This window comes from Syzygium oleosum, unplaced genomic scaffold, assembly GCF_021117445.2.
Source record: "Syzygium oleosum isolate NSW1041296 unplaced genomic scaffold, Sole_v2.1 Sole_v2.04, whole genome shotgun sequence".
Taxonomy (NCBI): domain Eukaryota; kingdom Viridiplantae; phylum Streptophyta; class Magnoliopsida; order Myrtales; family Myrtaceae; genus Syzygium; species Syzygium oleosum.
In genome coordinates this window covers 11198645-11217820 of record NW_026607488.1, presented here as the reverse complement: position 1 = coordinate 11217820, position 19176 = coordinate 11198645, and the positions used below count along the sequence as shown (strand labels likewise).

At 42.1% G+C, this 19176-nt stretch overlaps 3 protein-coding genes and 1 pseudogene across 3 annotated transcripts; 2 read left to right on the top strand and 2 right to left on the bottom strand.

The window, feature by feature from the left end:
- Nucleotides 1-4174: 4174 nt before the first annotated feature.
- LOC130138059 (lysine-specific demethylase JMJ26-like) lies at nt 4175-4972 on the bottom strand. Its single transcript, XM_056310990.1, has 2 exons — nt 4775-4972; nt 4175-4666 (listed from the first exon to the last, which is right to left on the bottom strand). Exons 1-2 carry the CDS (start codon nt 4814-4816, stop codon nt 4325-4327), a joined length of 384 nt encoding a protein of 127 aa, XP_056166965.1. The 5' UTR covers nt 4817-4972; the 3' UTR covers nt 4175-4324.
- Nucleotides 4973-8092: 3120 nt separating this feature from the next.
- LOC115663030 (uncharacterized) lies at nt 8093-10369 on the top strand. The gene is made up of 5 exons (XM_056310397.1): nt 8093-8704; nt 8777-8882; nt 9511-9550; nt 9615-9863; nt 10002-10369. The coding sequence occupies exons 2-5, from the start codon at nt 8874-8876 to the stop codon at nt 10367-10369; spliced, it is 666 nt and encodes a 221-aa protein (XP_056166372.1). The 5' UTR covers nt 8093-8704; nt 8777-8873.
- A 1179-nt stretch (nt 10370-11548) lies between these two features.
- Nucleotides 11549-14632, bottom strand: LOC115663029 (uncharacterized). Its single transcript, XM_030585084.2, has 4 exons — nt 14607-14632; nt 13796-14532; nt 12292-12689; nt 11549-12200 (listed from the first exon to the last, which is right to left on the bottom strand). The coding sequence occupies exons 1-3, from the start codon at nt 14630-14632 to the stop codon at nt 12334-12336; spliced, it is 1119 nt and encodes a 372-aa protein (XP_030440944.2). The 3' UTR covers nt 11549-12200; nt 12292-12333.
- On the top strand, nt 14582-18586 carry LOC115663028 (oligopeptide transporter 1-like; annotated as a pseudogene).
- The last annotated feature ends 590 nt before the right edge of the window (nt 18587-19176 follow it).

The following is a 19176-nucleotide window of genomic DNA, read 5'->3' as shown; positions in this document are numbered from 1 at the left end:
CTGATTTCCTTGATCAAAATCTTGCTTTGATCTCATATCACAATATAAATTGCTCATCCTCTCTCCACCTTTTGCGAAAAATACTCATCACTGACCTCTCTCTCGTCCTCCTTCCACTCTCTAACCTCACTCGCCTGTTCTCACACTTGACTCCTTTTCCTCCTCTACCGTATCTGTCACTTGCCATTTTCGCTGCTAACTAGAACGACATGCTCAGGAACTTTAGAATCTATATCTATGGCGCCCGTAGGACCTTCAAGTTCAAATCGGAAGCTGAATTGCTCTTTCTCGGTTCCCTCCTCGGAAGCCCCTTCGTCATCGAGAACCCCAGCGAGGACCACCTCTTCTTCGTCCCCTTCGACGGCGACCTCTCCAAGCACTCAGTAGGTCGCATTGTTCAGGACATTCGCACGGACCTCTCCTACTAGAATTGCAAGCTCAGGACCAACCACTTCTACACTTCCTAAGGCTACTACCCTCTAGATCTCACCTAATAGTCGCAAGCAAAGGAAACATTAGAGAATATGAACCAGGCGCAGCGGCCGTTGACGACGACCTAAGTGGAGACCCTTGGCGCATGATTTTGGGCGAGAACCCATAATTCTCCGATGAATAGTGGCCGAGAGAGGGCAAGATCGGAATTTGGAAAAAAAGTGTGGGCAATTTTGAAAGGAAAAAAATTCATTAACCTTGAAAGTTGTCTTCCAAAAATTTTGAAAGCCCAAGCTGCCTAGGGCTTTCGGCTTTACCATTGATGGCATTTTCCCAGGGTGGTCCAATTTTTTTTTACCAAATAACCTAAATTTTTCACAAGCGACTTAAGGAAGCCGAACCAAACACACCCTAAAGCACATATATCTCTATAAAGCAATATTCCATACAATGAATCAATATTTTGCTACATAAAAATATTGGAGAAAAAAATAATTAGGTTATATCTTAGTCATTGCACTTTTTTTGTCTAGCTTTATTATCGATAAAAATGATATATCTATTGACAACGGTAATTTTTTAATGGGTTAATACCACAAAAAATCCAAATCCGGTACAACTGTGATAAATTTACCCAAAACTAATTTTTTGACCACCAAAAACCCTAAACTGGTATATCTGTGATAATTTTACCATCCGTTAGTTTTCGTTAAATTTTATTTTCAAATTGTTTTGTTAAATGACACGCGGCAGTTGACGGATGTATCAATTTTGGGTTTTACCCTCCGTTTGTCACTGGTACACCAGTTTGTGATTTTTTGTGGTATTAATCCAATTTAACGGAGGGTAAATTTATCACAAGTGTGAAGTAAAAAAATTAGTTTGACGTAAATTTATCATAAGTGTACTAGTTTGGGGTTTTTGATAGTCAAAAAATTAGTTTGGGCTAAATTTATCACAGGTGTACCAGTTTGGGCTTTTTTATGGTATCAACCCTTTTTTAATTTATAGGAAATGAAAAAAAGCAAAAAACACAAAAAAAAGAAAAAAGAACACTTATTTTCGAATAACATCATCAACCTTTTTCTCTGTTTTTTTAGCTTAACAAGTTAATTTCGGATAAAGTCCATCGCACTTATTATTTCTCATCCTTCTTATCTTCTAATCATATAAATTAGGAAAATAAATTCAAAGAAAAAAGGGAGGAAAATAGGGCACGAATTTTTTTTTTGGTTAATATCACGAAAAACCCCAAACTGGTACACTTGTGACAATTTTACCTCGAACTAATGTTTTGACCACTAAAAACCTCAAATTGGTACACCTGTGACAAATTTACCCAAAACTTATTTTTTAACCACCAAAAACCCAAAACTAGTACAACTTTTGACAATTTTACACCGAACTAATTTTTTGACCCCCAAAAACCCAAAACTGATACACTTGTGACAAATTTACTATAAACTAATTTTTTGACCACCAAAAACCCCAAACTGGTACACCTATGATAAATGGGTTAATACCACGAAAAACCCTAAACTGGTACACTTGTGACAATTTTACCCAAAACTATTTTTTTGACTATAAAAAACCCCAAACTGGTACACTTGTGACAAATCTACCCCGAACTATTTTTTTGACCACAAAAAACCCCAAACTGGTATACATGTAACAATTTTACCAGATCTGGCGAGGGCCCGGTCCCGCCGGCCGCTGGCGAGGCTCAACCTCGCCGGCGTTGGGCGAGGTCGAGCCTCGCCAACGGCCAGCGGGGCCGACCTCGCCGGCTTCCGCCTCTGGCCGGTCGCCGGACCGGACCGGCCAGAGGTTGAAGAGAAAGGAAAAAAAAAGTAAAGAAAAAATAAAAAAATTTAATAAAAAAATTCGAAAAAATAAAAAATAGTATTAAAAAATTAGTTCGGGGTAAAATTGTCACATGCATACCAGTTTGGGATTTTTGGTGGTCAAAAAAATAGTTTGGGGTAGATTTGTCACAAATGTACCAGTTTGGGGTTTTTTATGGTCAAAAAAATAGTTTGGAGTAAAATTGTTACAAATGTACCAGTTTAGGATTTTTCGTGGTATTAACCCATGATAAATTTACCCTCAATTACCACATGTCATCAAACATAGCAATTTGATAGCAAAATTTAACGGAAACTAATGGAGGGTAAATTTGTCACAGGTGTACCAGTTTGGGATTAAGTTTGGTGTAAAATTGTCACAGATGTACCAGTTTGGGATTTTTGATAGTGAAAAAATTAGTTCGAGTTAAAATTATCACAGACGCACCAGTTTTGGGTTTTTGATGGTTTGTGGTAAATTTGTCACGAGTGTACAAGTTTGAGATTTTTCGTGATATTAAGCCCTTTTTTTTTTCAATTTCTTGTATATAGCTACGATTTATGTGGATACATTCTGATGACAAATAAGATTTTCTTTTTATTTTTTTGAATTTGGGCAGACATAGGATTGATAAGCGGAGCAGTACTTTACATAAAGAAGGACTTGAAGATAAGATACGTGCGGGTTAAGTCCTGACGGGATTGTCAACATGTTCTCGCTCCTCGGGTCGGCGATGGCAAGGCGAACCTCCAACTGGATCGGCCGCCGCAACATGATCGTGTTTGCGGGGGCCATCTTCTTCACCGGGCCCCTCCTCATGGGGTTTGCCCCCAACTATGTCTCCTTCTTGTTAGGCCGCTTCGCCAGTGTCGGTGTCGGCTACGTCCTCTTGTTCAAAGTCTATATCGCCGAGGTCTTCCTTGCTTCTCTCACGGCTTCCTCGCCTCCTTCCATGAGGTATTGACTCATTTTCTTTTCTTTTTTTCTTCCTAATTTTGTAGCATCTTTTTCATGTTTTTATTTCTCATTAATATTTTGTCTTTTTCATCTTGAATGTGCATTCTTCATGTTCGCTTTTCAAACTTTAATTTATCCCGTAACAAGATCATTATGCCTCACTTGGTAAACAAAGGAAAGCATGTAGACTCTGAAAGTTAGTCGTGCACACAATTCTAGGGAATCTTATGTTTTGGAAATTCCTAGAAATTCCTAATTTTCCAGAGATAAAAGGAATAGAGTTTTTTAATATGATACTTCCACAATGCTTGTCATCAATTCTCATAATTTTAAATTACTATAAAATGTTTTAAATAAAAAAGGTTAATACCACAAAAAATCATAAACTGATACACATGTGACAAATTTAACATAAATTAATTTTTTGATTACGAAAAACCCCAAACTGGTACATCTATGATAAATTTACTCTTCATCGATTTTCGTTAAATTTTACCGTCAAAATGTTAAGTTGAATGGTACGTGACAGTTATCGGGTGTACCAGTTTGGGGTTTTACCCTCTGTTTATCACATGTGTACCGGTTTGTGATTTTTCGTAATGTTAATCCAAGTTAACGGAAACTAACGGGGGGTAAATTTGTCATAGGTGTACCAGTTTTGAGTTTTTTATGGTCAAAAAATTAGTTGGAGTAAATTTGTCATAAGTGTACCAATTTAGGATTTTTGGTGATAAAAAAATTAGTTTGGGGTAAATTTGTCGCGGGTATACCAATTTGAAATTTTTTGTGATATTAACTCAAATAAAAAAATGGACTATACTTACTAAATTTTCCAAAACACAATGTCTCCAAATATCTCTTACAATTATAAGAATCCTCAGCACATTGACAAGTAGTATTATGTCTTTACATGTTATTTGAAAAACTAAAGGTAGGTTAATGAAATTTACTTCGCAACCAGCTAAGCAATCAATGGCTCTAACTTCGGAAAATTTTGAACCAGATACTGAATCCATATTTTCACATAATGCACGCCTAATTACCATGGATTCCCAGCTCAAATTAGGGGTCCGCTCTAGAACATTTCGAACTATGATAGGTTCACCTTTATTCCATTGACTTCAGAAACATAGAAGCTCCTCTTCATCCAAAATCGCCCTTGATTCTGAACAATACAAGTAATTGTCAGTGTATCTTCTCTGGATGCGGATTTCTGTAGCATCTTATCCCCAATTTCAGAGCAATTATGCTTCTGAGTGGTATGTTCAATTTTGCCAATTTCCAGCAAGTTTCTTGCTCGCAACTCAAGCCTGCTTATCCAATCTTTATCATGTATGCGCTGAAGCTCTAATTTATGATTGCCACATCCACTCATCTCACTTGGAGCGCAATTGATGCTCCCATCAGTGCTAGCTTCCCATTCAATGGCCACCTGAAAGTTCAATCGAGTGTCATAAACAAAACATTCTAGGTATGATAAAAGATGATCTTAAATGCGTGAAAAGAAAAAAGAGATATACTCAAACTATGACATGTTCACCTTTAATCCAGTGACTTTGGAAGCATAGAAGCTCCTCTTCATCCAAAATTGCACTTGATGCCGGACAATACAAGTAATTGTCAGCAGAGTCGATGAAGAAGATGGCCCCCGCCAACACAATTGTGTAGGGGCAGCCGATCCAATGAGAGGTCCGCCCTGCCATTGCCGTTCCGAGGAGTGAGAACACGTTGAGGATCCCTTGACTTAACCTGCATGTTGAGAAATAATAAATGCGATGGTCTTTATCTGAAATTAATTTGCTTGGCTAAAAAAGAGAATAAATTTAATGATGTTTTTCAAAATAAGTATTCTTTTTTTCTTTTCTTTTTTTCATTTCCTATACATCAAATAAACGACCATTGGTGATAGATCTATCATTTTTATCAGTAATAAAGCTAGAAAAAAAAAGTGCAATGACTAAGATATAACCTAATTTATTTATTTTTTGCAACAAAATTAAGTTACAAAAAATTGATTCATTGTATGGAACATTGATTCGCAGAGATATATTTGCTTTAAATCCGATGACTTGGTTACACTAGTTATATAGTGCGCTCTCGGTACCTTAATTTGATTGATTATCAAATAAGTGTCACATGCAGTCCTTTATCCAATTATGAGTATTGAAAGTTCTTATCCACTAAATATCCATGCAATATTTTTATGTATATTATGATCTTAGTGGGTGACCTAAGTACCCAACCAGGCGAAATGACATAATCGAATCACAATCAAGGGAAACAACATAAAAGAATCGAAACCAACAAATCAAAGGCGGTAATAAAAGGTAAGTAAAATATAAAAGTGTGGAAAATAAGCTGATGCGATGTCGGATAAAGTATATTATTATGAATCCCAAGACATAATCCCCATGACAAGTTTGGCAAAGAATATAGACCGCCTCATTATTAAGCCCCGGGACATGAATCCCGTGAGCTAAGTCCCTAAAATTGAAATCGATGTTTAATTTTGACTAACAGAAATCTCCGGCTAAAAGATCTTCACTAATGATATGAAATGCTAAAGATGAACTATTCCCTAAAGGTACATCTAACATAAACGCTAACCAATTTTTTTATTATATATTTTTAATATCACTCTATTTTCTTTGTTTTTATTATTTCTATCCTTTTGCTTTTATTTTATTTTTAACCTCAAGAAGAACTATCCAGGAGATCAAATTACCCTAAAAACCAAGAAAAAGACAACATCCTAAACTATATGAAAACTCGATTAAGCCTATTACTGAAGCTCATTACTAAGACCTTACTATCCAATTGGGAACTCTACTTCTTTTATTAATATTCGTTTTTTTAAATTATTTTTCTTTCTCCTGCGATACTTGTCAGTCCAATTCTTTCTTAGTGCTTCTCATTAGTCCCTTAATCCCTTTGACCCAGAACCCTTTTCACCCTCAAGTTCAGGAAGCTCCCATCTCTTCAAAACCTTCGTTACACTTTCTTCCATTCTTGCTCAACTCACTCATCATTCTTCATCCATTCACTCATATCTGCACTGCCCGAACTCATATATTCACATCGTAGAACCCCGTGTATTCGGAAGTAAGCGTCATGGGCATACAAATAGAAGACATACACACCCAGAACGCATGTATTTGCATATACTGAAAATGCATTCACTTAAATGACACACTTACACAGGGAAGACACATTCAGCAAAGACAATCTGTGGGAGATATCTCATTGACTCTCACACAAGACTGATATAATTCTTCATTCCAGAATGTACCTAATGAATTCTCCAGCGATAACCATCAAGCTTTCGCGAATCAGCATGTCGACATTATCCGATAATTCCAGAGAACCTAGCTTAACACATGCAAACACGTGATGCATGTTGAAATCGAGATTCTCGGAAATCAACTGTAAAGTGACTGACAAACGAATTCATCTAGCCTATGCAAGATGAATCAATCAAACAGACGAGGTGATCTCGGTCGGATCTGGGGGTATGTTCATTAGTAATGAATGCGGTTCAGACATCTCAGCGGTCAATTAGTGGAAATCAAAACCGGTTCAACATGGAACTATCGCAGAGGAGTAGCAATCAGGGGTGTAAAACTCCGACATGTACGGTTTTCAAGCTAGCAGGAACTAGATTTCTTGGCCTCTGTTTTCATTCTCATACGTCTAAAACAGAAGATACTCAGTTCAATCTAGCAAAAGGTGAATTGCCTGCGGCGACAACCGACCGATGGGCTTCGAACGAAACGTCTTGAGAATGAAAAATGAATTCATCTAGCCTATGCAAAATGAATCAATCAAACAGACCAGGTGATCTCGGTCGGATCGGGGGGTATGTACATTAAAAGTAGTGCAAAGTAAAATCAAATCATCTTTTCCCTATCGAATGACACAAAATATTCTCCGGTTCATTTTCAAGTCTAAATATTTTCATTTTCTCTTGGAATACCCATTTTCGTGTTTTTTTACTCCCTGTCGTACTGTACTGTAAGGGCTCCCCTACTGCCCACGTGCCCCCCAAAAGATTACCTTTTCTTTCCCCTCTCTCACCCTCTCGCAATCAGACAAAGAAATCGCAAATTTCCTCCTCAATCCCACCATTTTTTATTTTCTGCCCGTTCAGTTTTTTTATCATTCCTCCTCCCTTTCTCCATCAATTTTAAAAAGCTTTTAAGAAACTATCGTCGTCGTCTGGGCTTTTGCTTTTCTTTCCCTAGATTCTCCTCTCTTGACTCTATCTCGCTCTCTATCACTTCTCCGATCAGATCTCCGGCAGCTCTGGCCGCCGCAGAAACTCCGATTCTCTCAGCTCGCTTATCCAAGACGATTGGCTCGGGAGGATCGGGGGGGGTCGTCGGTGAGTTCTCAAAACCCTTCCCGACCTAGATTTCCGGATCCTCCCTCCCCGGGGCAAATTCTCCCCCCCCAATCCGGACCGATTCCCGGATCCCCCACCTCCCCGTTCCCCACTTCCAGATCAATGGGTACTCGCTGTCGAAAGGGATCGGGATTATGCGGTATGTGTCCTTGTTCATTGCTCTGGCGAGCGACAGATCTGAGGAGGGGGGCTTTTCTTTCTTCTTTCTCCCTTTTGCTCCGGACTCGCGTGTCGCCGGCGTGTCTGGCGCGTTGATCACGTGTCGGATCTCCGACACGCGTTGACCGCGTGGACGAGCGTGTCCGCCGCGTGTCATGCGCCTCCGTCGAGAAAATATTAGGCAGGACTCGCATTCCACCGTGGCAAAAAACGAGTATCCCAGCGTGCGACACGTGTCTCCGGGCCCCACCCGGTCAGACCTCCAATATTTTGAAAATATAGCGCCTCTCTCCTCTCATCTCTCACACTCGCGCGCCCCAACCCCCCTCTCTCCTCGCGGCTCAGAACTTGGCGCTCCCTCCGATTCTTCCGACGCCGGCGCCTCCGCCTCCGCCTCCGACGCCGACGCCGACGCCGACGCCGACGCCGACGCTCCTCTACGCGCTCGCGCTCCCAACTTCTCTCTTCTCCCAGACGTGCCGCCTCCGACGCCTTTGCACTCTGAGAACTCGCGCTCCCTCCGACACCGCCTCCGACGCCCACGCCGACGCCTCCGCCGACCCCTCTGCCCCCAACCCTTGCCGACGCCTTCGCCCAACCCTTGCCGATGCCTCCGCGTCGGCCATGCCCTAGCCCTAGCCTCTGCCTCGACGCTCTGCATCCGCAGGCCCCGAAGAAGCGACGGTGGAAGGCGAAGCCGTAGCCAAAGGAGGAGCTCCACCACCACCAGCTGCAGCCGGCGGCGGCGGCGGCCAAGTCTTCGTCGTCGTCGTCGGCGATGGCCAGGGAGAAGAGGTCGCAGCAGCAGCACGCGATCGACGAGAAGTACGCCCGGCGGAAGTCCCTCGTCCAAGTCCTCTACGACTGGCTGGCCAACCACAACCTCCTCTGGCGTTCTCTCTCTTGCCGGTACTTCAAAGGCCTCCTATTTCTCTGTTCGCTGTTTTGCACAAGCTTAATTTCTCTTTATATCAATATTAGTTGGTGAATGTAAGTGGAGTCGCACAAGGTTCTCTCGGATGAGTTTGCAATAGCTGGTGCTGTGCGTGAGTTTGGTGGGCTGGAAGTTATTTTGGACATGATCCAGGTGAAAAATTTTTTGCAACAGCGAGTCCTCTGCTTACCGAAGATGTCCTCTGCTTACCGAAGATGTCCTTGTGCGGGGATCTGTGAAGTGTAGATATGTGCCTACGGATTTGCATTTTTTAGCAAAATGAAAAATTTCCCTTTTGTGGATATGTACAGAGTGTTTTTAGATTCTCTGGACATCTGCTGATAATAGTGTGCATTCTGATTTTGTATTCTGCTATTCTATTCATTTCATATTCCAGAACTTGGCTTTGGACATTGAAACATTAGTTTTTTGTTAGCTTACGAAAATAGTGTAGGAAATAGAGTATGGCTGTGGGGAATTTTATGCTTACTTGTGTATTCATATCACTAGAGGACTATGAGGTACTCCATTTGGTCATCTAAAGTTTCAATTGAATGGTTCTTTGAACCAAAAAATTTGACTTAAGAAAGGAAAGAGCTTCTTGTGCTACAGTTGTTAGCCAAGATCGTTCTGAAATTTTTTGTCCTGGTTTTCCTGAAATTTTTTGATACTATGGTTGCATAAAATCAGTCTCTAAGTCAAATATGACTACAGAAAATCAGAAGCACTACGAAGTTTCTACATGCATCCGTATATCCAAAAGAGTTTGCTGTACATGCAGGGCAGAGGACTTCTATGGAATGTTATGGATGAGAATGACGGTAAAGCCTTTTCAGTTATTTGCTAGCATTTTTTTTCAGGTCTTACAGATATTTGACTTTGCAGGTTTAAAAGGAGGAGAAACCGCTCGTGTTGGTTCCTCTTGTGGTGCCAGTGTTTGCTGCGATCACCAAAATGGGCAGATTATTTGCAACACGGTAAATTGTAAATCAGCTGGAGAAGATTCAGAAAGTTTGGTCAATGCTGGGCGATCAAGAGTGCTAGAGATGTCCCCAAATGATGAAGTGGAAGGAGAGATACTCTATTTTCAACGTAGATTGCTTGGCAATGCAATTGATAGAAAACGATATAGTGGTTTGTTTTTCTTCTCCTTTATCTGATTCATTGCTTGGTTTGAGTATGAACTTTGTTTTTTCTTTCATATGATGTATCTTTATCGATTATGGAACTGTGACATTGACTAATTGTTTCCTTTCTGGAATGTACATGCAGATAATTTGATTAATAAGATTAGAAAGGATCTGCCACAAGAGATTGATTCAGCTCATGGTCAAGTATGGGATGCCGTGCTTGTCAACAAATATCTTTGTGAGCTCCGAGTGGCAAAGAAGCTGGGTAGGAAGGAGCGGAAGCACAAGGAAGCCCAGGCTGTTCTTGCTGCTGCTACTGCTGCTGCAGCAGCTTCATCTAGGATTTCTTCACTCAGGAAAGATTTGCTTGATGGATCAGCGAATCAGGAGGTTATTGGCATTATCTTGGAAATTACTTTAATGGTTGATGGAGGGGAAAATGCTTTGAAGAGCCTGGAGCTTCAACAGATTCACCATCGAAGGCATCATATGCAGCCGGTCACTGTTTGATAGGAGGAGAAAATTAGAATTCATAGGAAGAGAGAGAGAGAGAGGGAGGGAGGGATCCTAGAGAAGTGTAAATGGCTGGTGTCCAGTATGTTTTGCTTGTTTCATTAAATGCGTATTGAATTGATTTGTCACTAGTATACCCTGAATATATGCAATTTTGATCATAGATCTTGAACATACCATGGAACTATATTTCTTTTTCTGGGCGCAACCAGAACGTAACTAGGAAAATCATGTGTCTGGTATGCTTATTCTAATTTGGCAGAAGCACATGAGTGGGGTAATGCTTAATAACAAGGTAGGCAAGGGGGAGGGGAAGAACATCAGTTTGTCAATCGATGCGGGGTAGATGGTTTTTGTCCCCAAAATGGACACGATGTTTCGGAAGAAATTGGAACCCACAAATATGAAGCTTGATACTCTATATTGATTTGCTCGGCTAATTATTTATATGGATGGAGGAAAAGCCACCAAATTCCAACACAAACTTGCCAAGTGAAAGGAACGAAAGACGGAAAACCTCGTAACCATAGAAATGTTGTGGACATTTGAAAATTTTCTATATGAACGATCAAACCCATTTCTCAATTCAATAGAAGCTAAAAGAGTTGAATAAGGTCCCAAATAATGAGAGATATTTAAAAAGCGAGTCTAATTATGCTTATTTGTAGTCCTAAATGGAATGAAACAATGTAAGGATTCATAAGTAAATATAATATGTATTTCGATACGCTCAAATGATCCCTTCTCATGAGAATGTATATTACCCTATTCCTGGCCTGTCCGGAACATCTGAAAATGCTTACAGTCTAATTTGGTGAGGAGAGAAGTCACTCAATTAACCCCATTTTCTTGATTGATGGCCAATTATGAACCCTACTTTCTTTTTTTTGGTCGGAAAAACTCTACTTGAGTGCCTCAGAGTTCGCTTCGCATGACAAAAAGGTGCAACGCTCAATCAAAACAATCGTTCACTTGTCGACCAAATTGTTTGATCTGGCTGAATAAAAGCTTACCGCTTGAACAGAAAAACTCGTTCCGTTACCAATGTAGTGACTCACGTATCTTTCAGCCAACAAGAGAAAATGAATGAGCACAATTCCGAACATCAACATCCAAATCCCACAAAAAGCCAGCGCACATTGTAAAGTACTGCAAGGAGCATTCCAGCAAATTGACTTTGGCACAACTGCTGAATATTGATACTGTAACTATGTACATGCACTAAACTTTACATGCACACTAAAGGATTCTATCTGTGTTAATTTTGGGCATTCAAGTACAAGCAGCAGTGGATGGCGATAAGCCTCTATAGCTTTTGTTACGCCCACCAACCACCCATCATACCCCAGGCGAGCAATGTGAATCGACAAGAAGAATTGAATAAACCCTGACCTCCTGTACACTCTGAACTCTTCTCAATGAATGTACAGCAATGGTGCCAAAATTTCACGGTCAAAACCAAGCAAACCGTTGGCTCCCTTCAGGGTGTAAGTGCAATGATCCCTGACCAGGCTGGGCATGATCTCACCGTTAATGCCTTGATTTCCTTTTTCATGATCACCCAAAGGCAATAACTTCTGCCGCACAAGCTTCGTTTACCCGTGACAGACACCAAGAAGCCTTCAGCAAGCGACTCGCAAACCAGAAGGAGACTGTTCTTTGACTAGCCACCATCTTCCAATGGCTCGCTCGAACCATCCTGGCTTATCCACTTATCCTTTGGGATGCTGTTTGATGGTACATATGCATAACCTTTAGGTAACATCTTATTCTTCAAGTCGGCTTGATCAGAAGTCATTACCAGCTCTTTCTCGAAAGTCTCTGGATGCTGAGTCAGAATGCGTAGAGAGAAATGAAAAACCAGGTCCTCGCTACGGAAACATGCAGTTGAAGTGAGACAAACAAAGGCGAAATTATACCTTCTTATACCTCGACCTCACTTCTCCATCATTCAGAATATTTCAAGATGCAACTGGTGGCCTCTGAGGAATGTGTTTCCCAGAGAATGGAGCCTTTTCTGTTGGCTTCCGGATCACAATAGGCTGTGATCCAGGGCTGCCATCAGTCTTTTGGGCAGTGCTGGTGTGAGAAGGAACTTTACTTCGTCGCTTGATAGAAATTGAGCTATCCACGGTCATTTCATTCGATTTCTGAACTGCTTCATTGCCAGATCTGTAGTTCAGCGATGTGGTGGCAGATTCAGAGCTGGCATCAGTAGCTAAGAAAGGACCTTGAACCGGCATAGAACGAGCAACCGTGTTTCTCTTCAACGCAAGTATCTCGTGCATGGAAAGCACAATTTCCCGCTGCAAACATCCTGTCAATGTAAAGGGTCACAACTAAAGGTTCAACAAAATCATGGACGGACAGTTCGGAGAACATGCCAAATCCTAGGAGGTTAACAATGAAGGATGGACTCCGCAGGATTGTATATAAAAATAAAGGTAGGCATGCCACAAAAGACTGATATAATCCCAGGACACTCACATTCCAACTTTAGGATATCAAATATTCTAAGTTAACAAGATCTGCAAGTATCAATTCGCAAAAACAATAAATAGAAAGAAAAGTTTCAAAGGAATTTCTTTCACCAATTATAGGAGTTAACAATTCTCCTGTTGCATGTAAAGCCATATCCATGCAAAAAAGATCCCCCACCATCGCTAGCAAAGCTGGCTTCTCCTTGCTTAGCTGAAAATTTGATTCTAGAGACCCTTTTTGCAGGATTTAAGAATGTGGAATGCCAACTTAGCCAAATCTACATTCAGAACGATCTTGGCTAACAACTGTAGCACAAGAAGCTCTTTCCTTTCTTAAGTCAAATTTTTTGGTTCAAAGAACCATTCAATTGAAACTTTAGATGACCAAATGGAGTACCTCATAGTCCTCTAGTGATATGAATACACAAGTAAGCATAAAATTCCCCACAGCCATACTCTATTTCCTACACTATTTTCGTAAGCTAACAAAAAACTAATGTTTCAATGTCCAAAGCCAAGTTCTGGAATATGAAATGAATAGAATAGCAGAATACAAAATCAGAATGCACACTATTATCAGCAGATGTCCAGAGAATCTAAAAACACTCTGTACATATCCACAAAAGGGAAATTTTTCATTTTGCTAAAAAATGCAAATCCGTAGGCACATATCTACACTTCACAGATCCCCGCACAAGGACATCTTCGGTAAGCAGAGGACATCTTCGGTAAGCAGAGGACTCGCTGTTGCAAAAATTTTTTCACCTGGATCATGTCCAAAATAACTTCCAGCCCACCAAACTCACGCACAGCACCAGCTATTGCAAACTCATCCGAGAGAACCTTGTGCGACTCCACTTACATTCACCAACTAATATTGATATAAAGAGAAATTAAGCTTGTGCAAAACAGCGAACAGAGAAATAGGAGGCCTTTGAAGTACCGGCAAGAGAGAGAACGCCAGAGGAGGTTGTGGTTGGCCAGCCAGTCGTAGAGGACTTGGACGAGGGACTTCCGCCGGGCGTACTTCTCGTCGATCGCGTGCTGCTGCTGCGACCTCTTCTCCCTGGCCATCGCCGACGACGACGACGAAGACTTGGCCGCCGCCGCCGCCGGCTGCAGCTGGTGGTGGTGGAGCTCCTCCTTTGGCTACGGCTTCGCCTTCCACCGTCGCTTCTTCGGGGCCTGCGGATGCAGAGCGTCGAGGCAGAGGCTAGGGCTAGGGCATGGCCGACGCGGAGGCATCGGCAAGGGTTGGGCGAAGGCGTCGGCAAGGGTTGGGGGCAGAGGGGTCGGCGGAGGCGTCGGCGTGGGCGTCGGAGGCGGTGTCGGAGGGAGCGCGAGTTCTCAGAGTGCAAAGGCGTCGGAGGCGGCACGTCTGGGAGAAGAGAGAAGTTGGGAGCGCGAGCGCGTAGAGGAGCGTCGGCGTCGGCGTCGGCGTCGGCGTCGGAGGCGGAGGCGGAGGCGCCGGCGTCGGAAGAATCGGAGGGAGCGCCAAGTTCTGAGCCGGGAGGAGAGAGGGGGGTTGGGGCGCGCGAGTGTGAGAGATGAGAGGAGAGAGGCGCTATATTTTCAAAATATTGGAGGTCTGACCGGGTGGGGCCCGGAGACACGTGTCGCACGCTGGGATACTCGTTTTTTGCCACGGTGGAATGCGAGTCCTGCCTAATATTTTCTCGCCTCCGGAACGTGTCGGTGCAACATAGGTCTTGTCGTTAAACTTCACGTGACTTGTTGACTTCCAAAAGAAAGACCTCCGCAGATTCTTCTCAAATCCCATTTTAGAGTGGTCCCAAAAGAGTAGGATCACCAACGTTCTCTCCTTGGGCTGCACTCTGAGCCTGAGAGTGATCCATCATGAGCAGCTGTGTGTAGTCGGGAAGACTGAAAATAAAAGCCTAACTCCACCTGACATATCACGCGAAGATGACAAACTTAAGCGTACCTTAACCCATATGATTCCTGCCGGCAGATGCTATAAGAGACTCTGATTTTTACGGAGTGTTAAGCCCTTCTTCTTTAGAAAGCGATACCAATTCTTACAGATCAAGAATGGAGCAACCGTATGATGACTCTGGAGTTTCACTCTCTTATCAGCCCGAGAAGCTTGAACCTGATAGTCACAACCTCGAAAATTCTGGTGAATGAATCTTTCTTTAGTGAACTTTTGATATTGGGTTTCGAGATAAAGCAACCTGTTTTGATTGTATGATGTTTGCGTTAAAATATGTTGTTGGATTTTTCTTTTGCACTCCGCTGAATAAAGGTGTGTGAACTGTATATGAATACCACGGTGAGCTTTAACCGCAACACCGGATGTAGAAGTGCAATTCAACTGTTAACTTGGTTAATTGTATAACTTTCGCTCCGAGTCAGTCCTGGAAGTTTAAATTTTGGAGAAAGTGCCCTGTTTAGAACTCAGCTTACTATTTGTTTCTGCATCTGTTGAAACATGACCATGCGTCTGAGTCAGTGTGGGTGTTAACATAATGGCCTTTGATAACCGAGCAAAACAATGTCTCAGAACCGGTTGTAACAAGCAGTTTCAAAGGTGATGGGGTTCGTTCGTTCTATTTGATGAATGGCATGAGCAATAATATATAACGCATCTTTCATTGCAACTTCCATAAACTACTGCCTTGTTGCTTTCAACAATCATTCACTATTGGATTATCTGCAGATGAAGTAAATGATTCTCCAATCGAGGAAGTGAGATTGACTGTTTCGATTAAGGACGAGCCGACCTTGCCCTGCTTGACATTTTAAACATGGTTTCTGGGAATCACCGCATGCGCAGCTCTGTCTTTTTTAAATCAGTTCTTCAGCTTCCGCCAAAACTCGCTCTCCTTGACGTCAGTTTCCGCTCAGATTGCCATACTTCCCCTGGGAAAATTTATGGCGGCAGTTCTACCGAAGAAAGTGTTTCGCGTCCCAGGGACTAAATGGTCTTTCTCATTGAATCTAGGGCCCTTCAACTTGAAGGAACATGTCCTCATAACCATATTCGCCAATGCGGGCTCGGGCGGCGTGTACGCCATCAACATCGTCACCATTGTCATGACCTTTTATCGCCGTTATATTAATCCTCTAGCAGCCATGCTGCTGACACTAACTACACAGGTATATTCATTAGTCATCACTCTTGGCCTGGGCTTTGACAATCAGTAGTGTTGATGTTTTGTTGCTCTGTCTACAAGCTACTGTGATTATTGACCTTCCATGATGGAACAAAATGTACGAAAAATTGCAGATGCTTGGATATGGGTGGGCGGGGATTTTCCGGAAATTCCTTGTTGATTCACCATACATGTGGTGGCCAGCAAACCTGGTTCAGGTCTCTCTCTTCAGGTATGCCTAGAAGACGGCTTTATTTTCTTCTTTCTCTGCAGTTACTTCTTTCGTTGACAAGAGTCGACTTTCGTTGGACTTTTAGGGCGCTGCATGAGGAGGAGGTCAGGCCCAAAAGAGCATTGACAAGGCTGCAGTTCTTCCTTGTAGTCCTCGTATCGAGTTGCGCATACTATGTTGTCCCAAACTATTTGTTTCCATCCATAACTGCCTTATCCTTTGTTTGTTGGATATGGAAGGACTCGGTCACAGCACAAATAATCGGCTCCGGACGTAGTGGTCTCGGTATTGGCTCCTTTGCCCTGGATTGGGCTACCGTTGCTGCCTTCAATGGATCTCTGTTAGCCTACCCAGGGTTTGCAATTATAAACATAATCGTCGGTTTCTTCCTCACAGTCTACGTGTTAATCCCTATTGCCTACTGGACCAACGCCTTCGAAGCCAAGCGGTTCCCCATTATCTCACCGCACATTTTTGATTCGAACGGACGAGAATACAACATTGGATTAGTTCTGAATGAGACAAACTTCGAATTCAATCAGCAAGGATATGATGACTACAGTAAAGTTCACCTGAGTGTCTTCTTCGCTTTTGTTTATGGATTGAGCTTTGCGACCTTGGCAGCTACTGTATCTCATGTAGCTCTCTTCCATGGCAGGTGAATGCTTTTAACTCTTTGTACTGGTCACTGAGTATCACTAGATGGATAGAGAACTACCTCTATTCTTTCTGTCATTCACCTGCAAAATAAATCAACAAATTCTACAAAACTGTTGCAATAAAACAGAATAGCTTTTAGAAATTGACTGATAAAAACCATGTGGCTTACAAAATTGGTGGCACACATACTTGCGGAGCAGTGAGAATGAATCATCTCAAAAGCGGATTCTAACATTCCATTTACAGGATTATTTGGCAATAAACAAAGGCAACTTTTCGAGATAAGTTCGATGACGTGCATACTAGACTGATGAAGAAGAACTATGATGCTGTCCCACAATGGCGGTTCTATTCATTGTCGCTGATAATGATCGGACTCGCCATGGTTGCTTGTGAAGGATTTGGCAGACAGCTTCAACGTCCGTTCTGGGGAGTCATGCTAGCAATTGGTATAGTTCTATTCTTTATGTTGCCGATTGGAGTAATCACAGCCACCACAAACCAGGTATAGTCAATATAAGTCGCTTTCAATCTTCTATGTAAATCTCCTCTTGCTATTGATGAGACGTCGCCTTTCATGATCAGCAACCTGGATTGAATGTCATCTCGGAGCTGATAATCGGTTACATGTATCCTGGAAGGCCTCTGGCGAATGTTGTATTCAAGACATATGGTTATGTAAGCCTGGTGCAGGCGATAACTTTTCTTTCAGACTTTAAGTTGGGCAATTACATGAAAGTTCCACCAAAGTCTATGTTCATTGTTCAGGTAACTTCCGAGTGTCAATATTTACCATTACCATGTCTCATCTTATGTTTAGTACTGTTGTCAGATAATTATACACATTCAATAGTAGGAACTAACATTGACTTATTTCTCCTGAATGAAGCTAGTGGGAATGGTAGTTGCATCTTCAGTCTACTTTGGCACGCCTGGTGGCTCCTCACATCTGTGGATTACTTGTGCGATCTGTCCAAATTGCCTGTGGGAAGCCAGTGGATGTGCCCTGGGTACGATGTATTTTGCAATGCCTCCATCATTTGGGGCGTGGTTGGACCACTCAGGATGTTTGGCCGCCTAGGGCTATATGTCAAGATGAACTATTTCTTTCTCATCGGACTTCTCGCTCCAGTCCCGGTCTGGATCCTCTCTCGAATGTTTCCTGAGAAGAAATGGATAAGGCTCATCAACATGCCTATCATAATAAGTGGCGCGGGGAACATGCTACAAGCCACGGCAGTGAACTACGTATGTTGGATAACCATCGGAGTTTTCTTCAACATATATGTGTACAGGAGGTACAAAAGTTGGTGGGCAAGGCACAACTACATTTTGTCTTCTGGGCTTGATGCCGGTGTCGCCTTCATGGCCATTCTTTGCTATTTCACATTGCAGATTAGGGACATTAATGGAATGAGGTGGTGGGGCCTGGAATTGGATGATCACTGCCCTCGCTAGTTGTCCTACTGCTCCGGGCATTCAGGTTAAGGATTGCCCCATTTTTCATTGATCGGAGGACATCTCAAGTTCTTCGCTGATATGCAATGTCAAGTGGAAAAAGATCTGTACTACTCACTACACGCTCATTTTCTAGAGATACTTATACTGTTTAGTCTTCATGTGGAATTGAAGAAAATGAAATTGAACTCGTGGTGTGGATAGATCTTTTGCCCTTATTTTTCACTACAGCCATAAATTTGATGAACCAAACGGCTTCATAAGTCAATAACCATGTTGAAGAGAATGAGACTGTAGAAGTCGAACCAAAAAACGAAAACTCATGCTTCTGCTGACATTATCCTAATATCATTCAGCTTAACAATCTACATCACGGGATACTTTACATAATGCCAATCTTGCTGTAGTTTTGGCAAGCAATTAAACATTAGTCCGTCTTGACAAGAAAACTGTATCAAGAGGGTCCATTTGAAGATGTGCAAAGACCGGGAGCTAACGAAAATTAAGAACAGAATTGCTGCTGCTCGTGTTTTGGAGAAACAGAAGGTGATAGTTTGATTTTGACACCCCCAAAGTACTGAAGCAGAAATGGAAAACGTATGTCTTTCTTGCTCTTAAATGGAGACTCTCTTTTACGGAGAAATTTCCATTTTGCTTTCTTTTGCTTGAAGGACTTTGAACCGGAATTTTATGAAATGCCTCGTCTTCTTTCCAGGGTGCACACAAGAAGGATCCTCTTGAGAATATGCAATTTGTAGGCCTGGCTTATAACATGTTCTCGTTCATTGAGGAACCGGTGGGCGAGTACTTGGAAAACGGTCGGATCCAATGTTTCTTGTCCAAATTTGCAGTGAAATC

Coding starts and splice junctions, on each gene's coding strand:
- LOC130138059 (XM_056310990.1), bottom strand. CDS start 4,816: ATGAAGAGGAGCTTCTATGCTTCCAAAGTCACTGGATTAAAG. Junction 4,667..4,774: donor CCAAAGTCACTGGATTAAAG/GTGAACATGTCA, acceptor TTGAACTTTCAG/GTGGCCATTGAATGGGAAGC.
- LOC115663030 (XM_056310397.1), top strand. Junction 9,551..9,614: donor TGTTATGGATGAGAATGACG/GTAAAGCCTTTT, acceptor TTGACTTTGCAG/GTTTAAAAGGAGGAGAAACC. Junction 9,864..10,001: donor TGATAGAAAACGATATAGTG/GTTTGTTTTTCT, acceptor ATGTACATGCAG/ATAATTTGATTAATAAGATT.
- LOC115663029 (XM_030585084.2), bottom strand. CDS start 14,632: ATGGGATTTGAGAAGAATCTGCGGAG. Junction 14,533..14,606: donor TTTGAGAAGAATCTGCGGAG/GTCTTTCTTTTG, acceptor CACGTTCCGGAG/GCGAGAAAATATTAGGCAGG. Junction 12,690..13,795: donor TGGCGTTCTCTCTCTTGCCG/GTACTTCAAAGG, acceptor TTACATTGACAG/GATGTTTGCAGCGGGAAATT.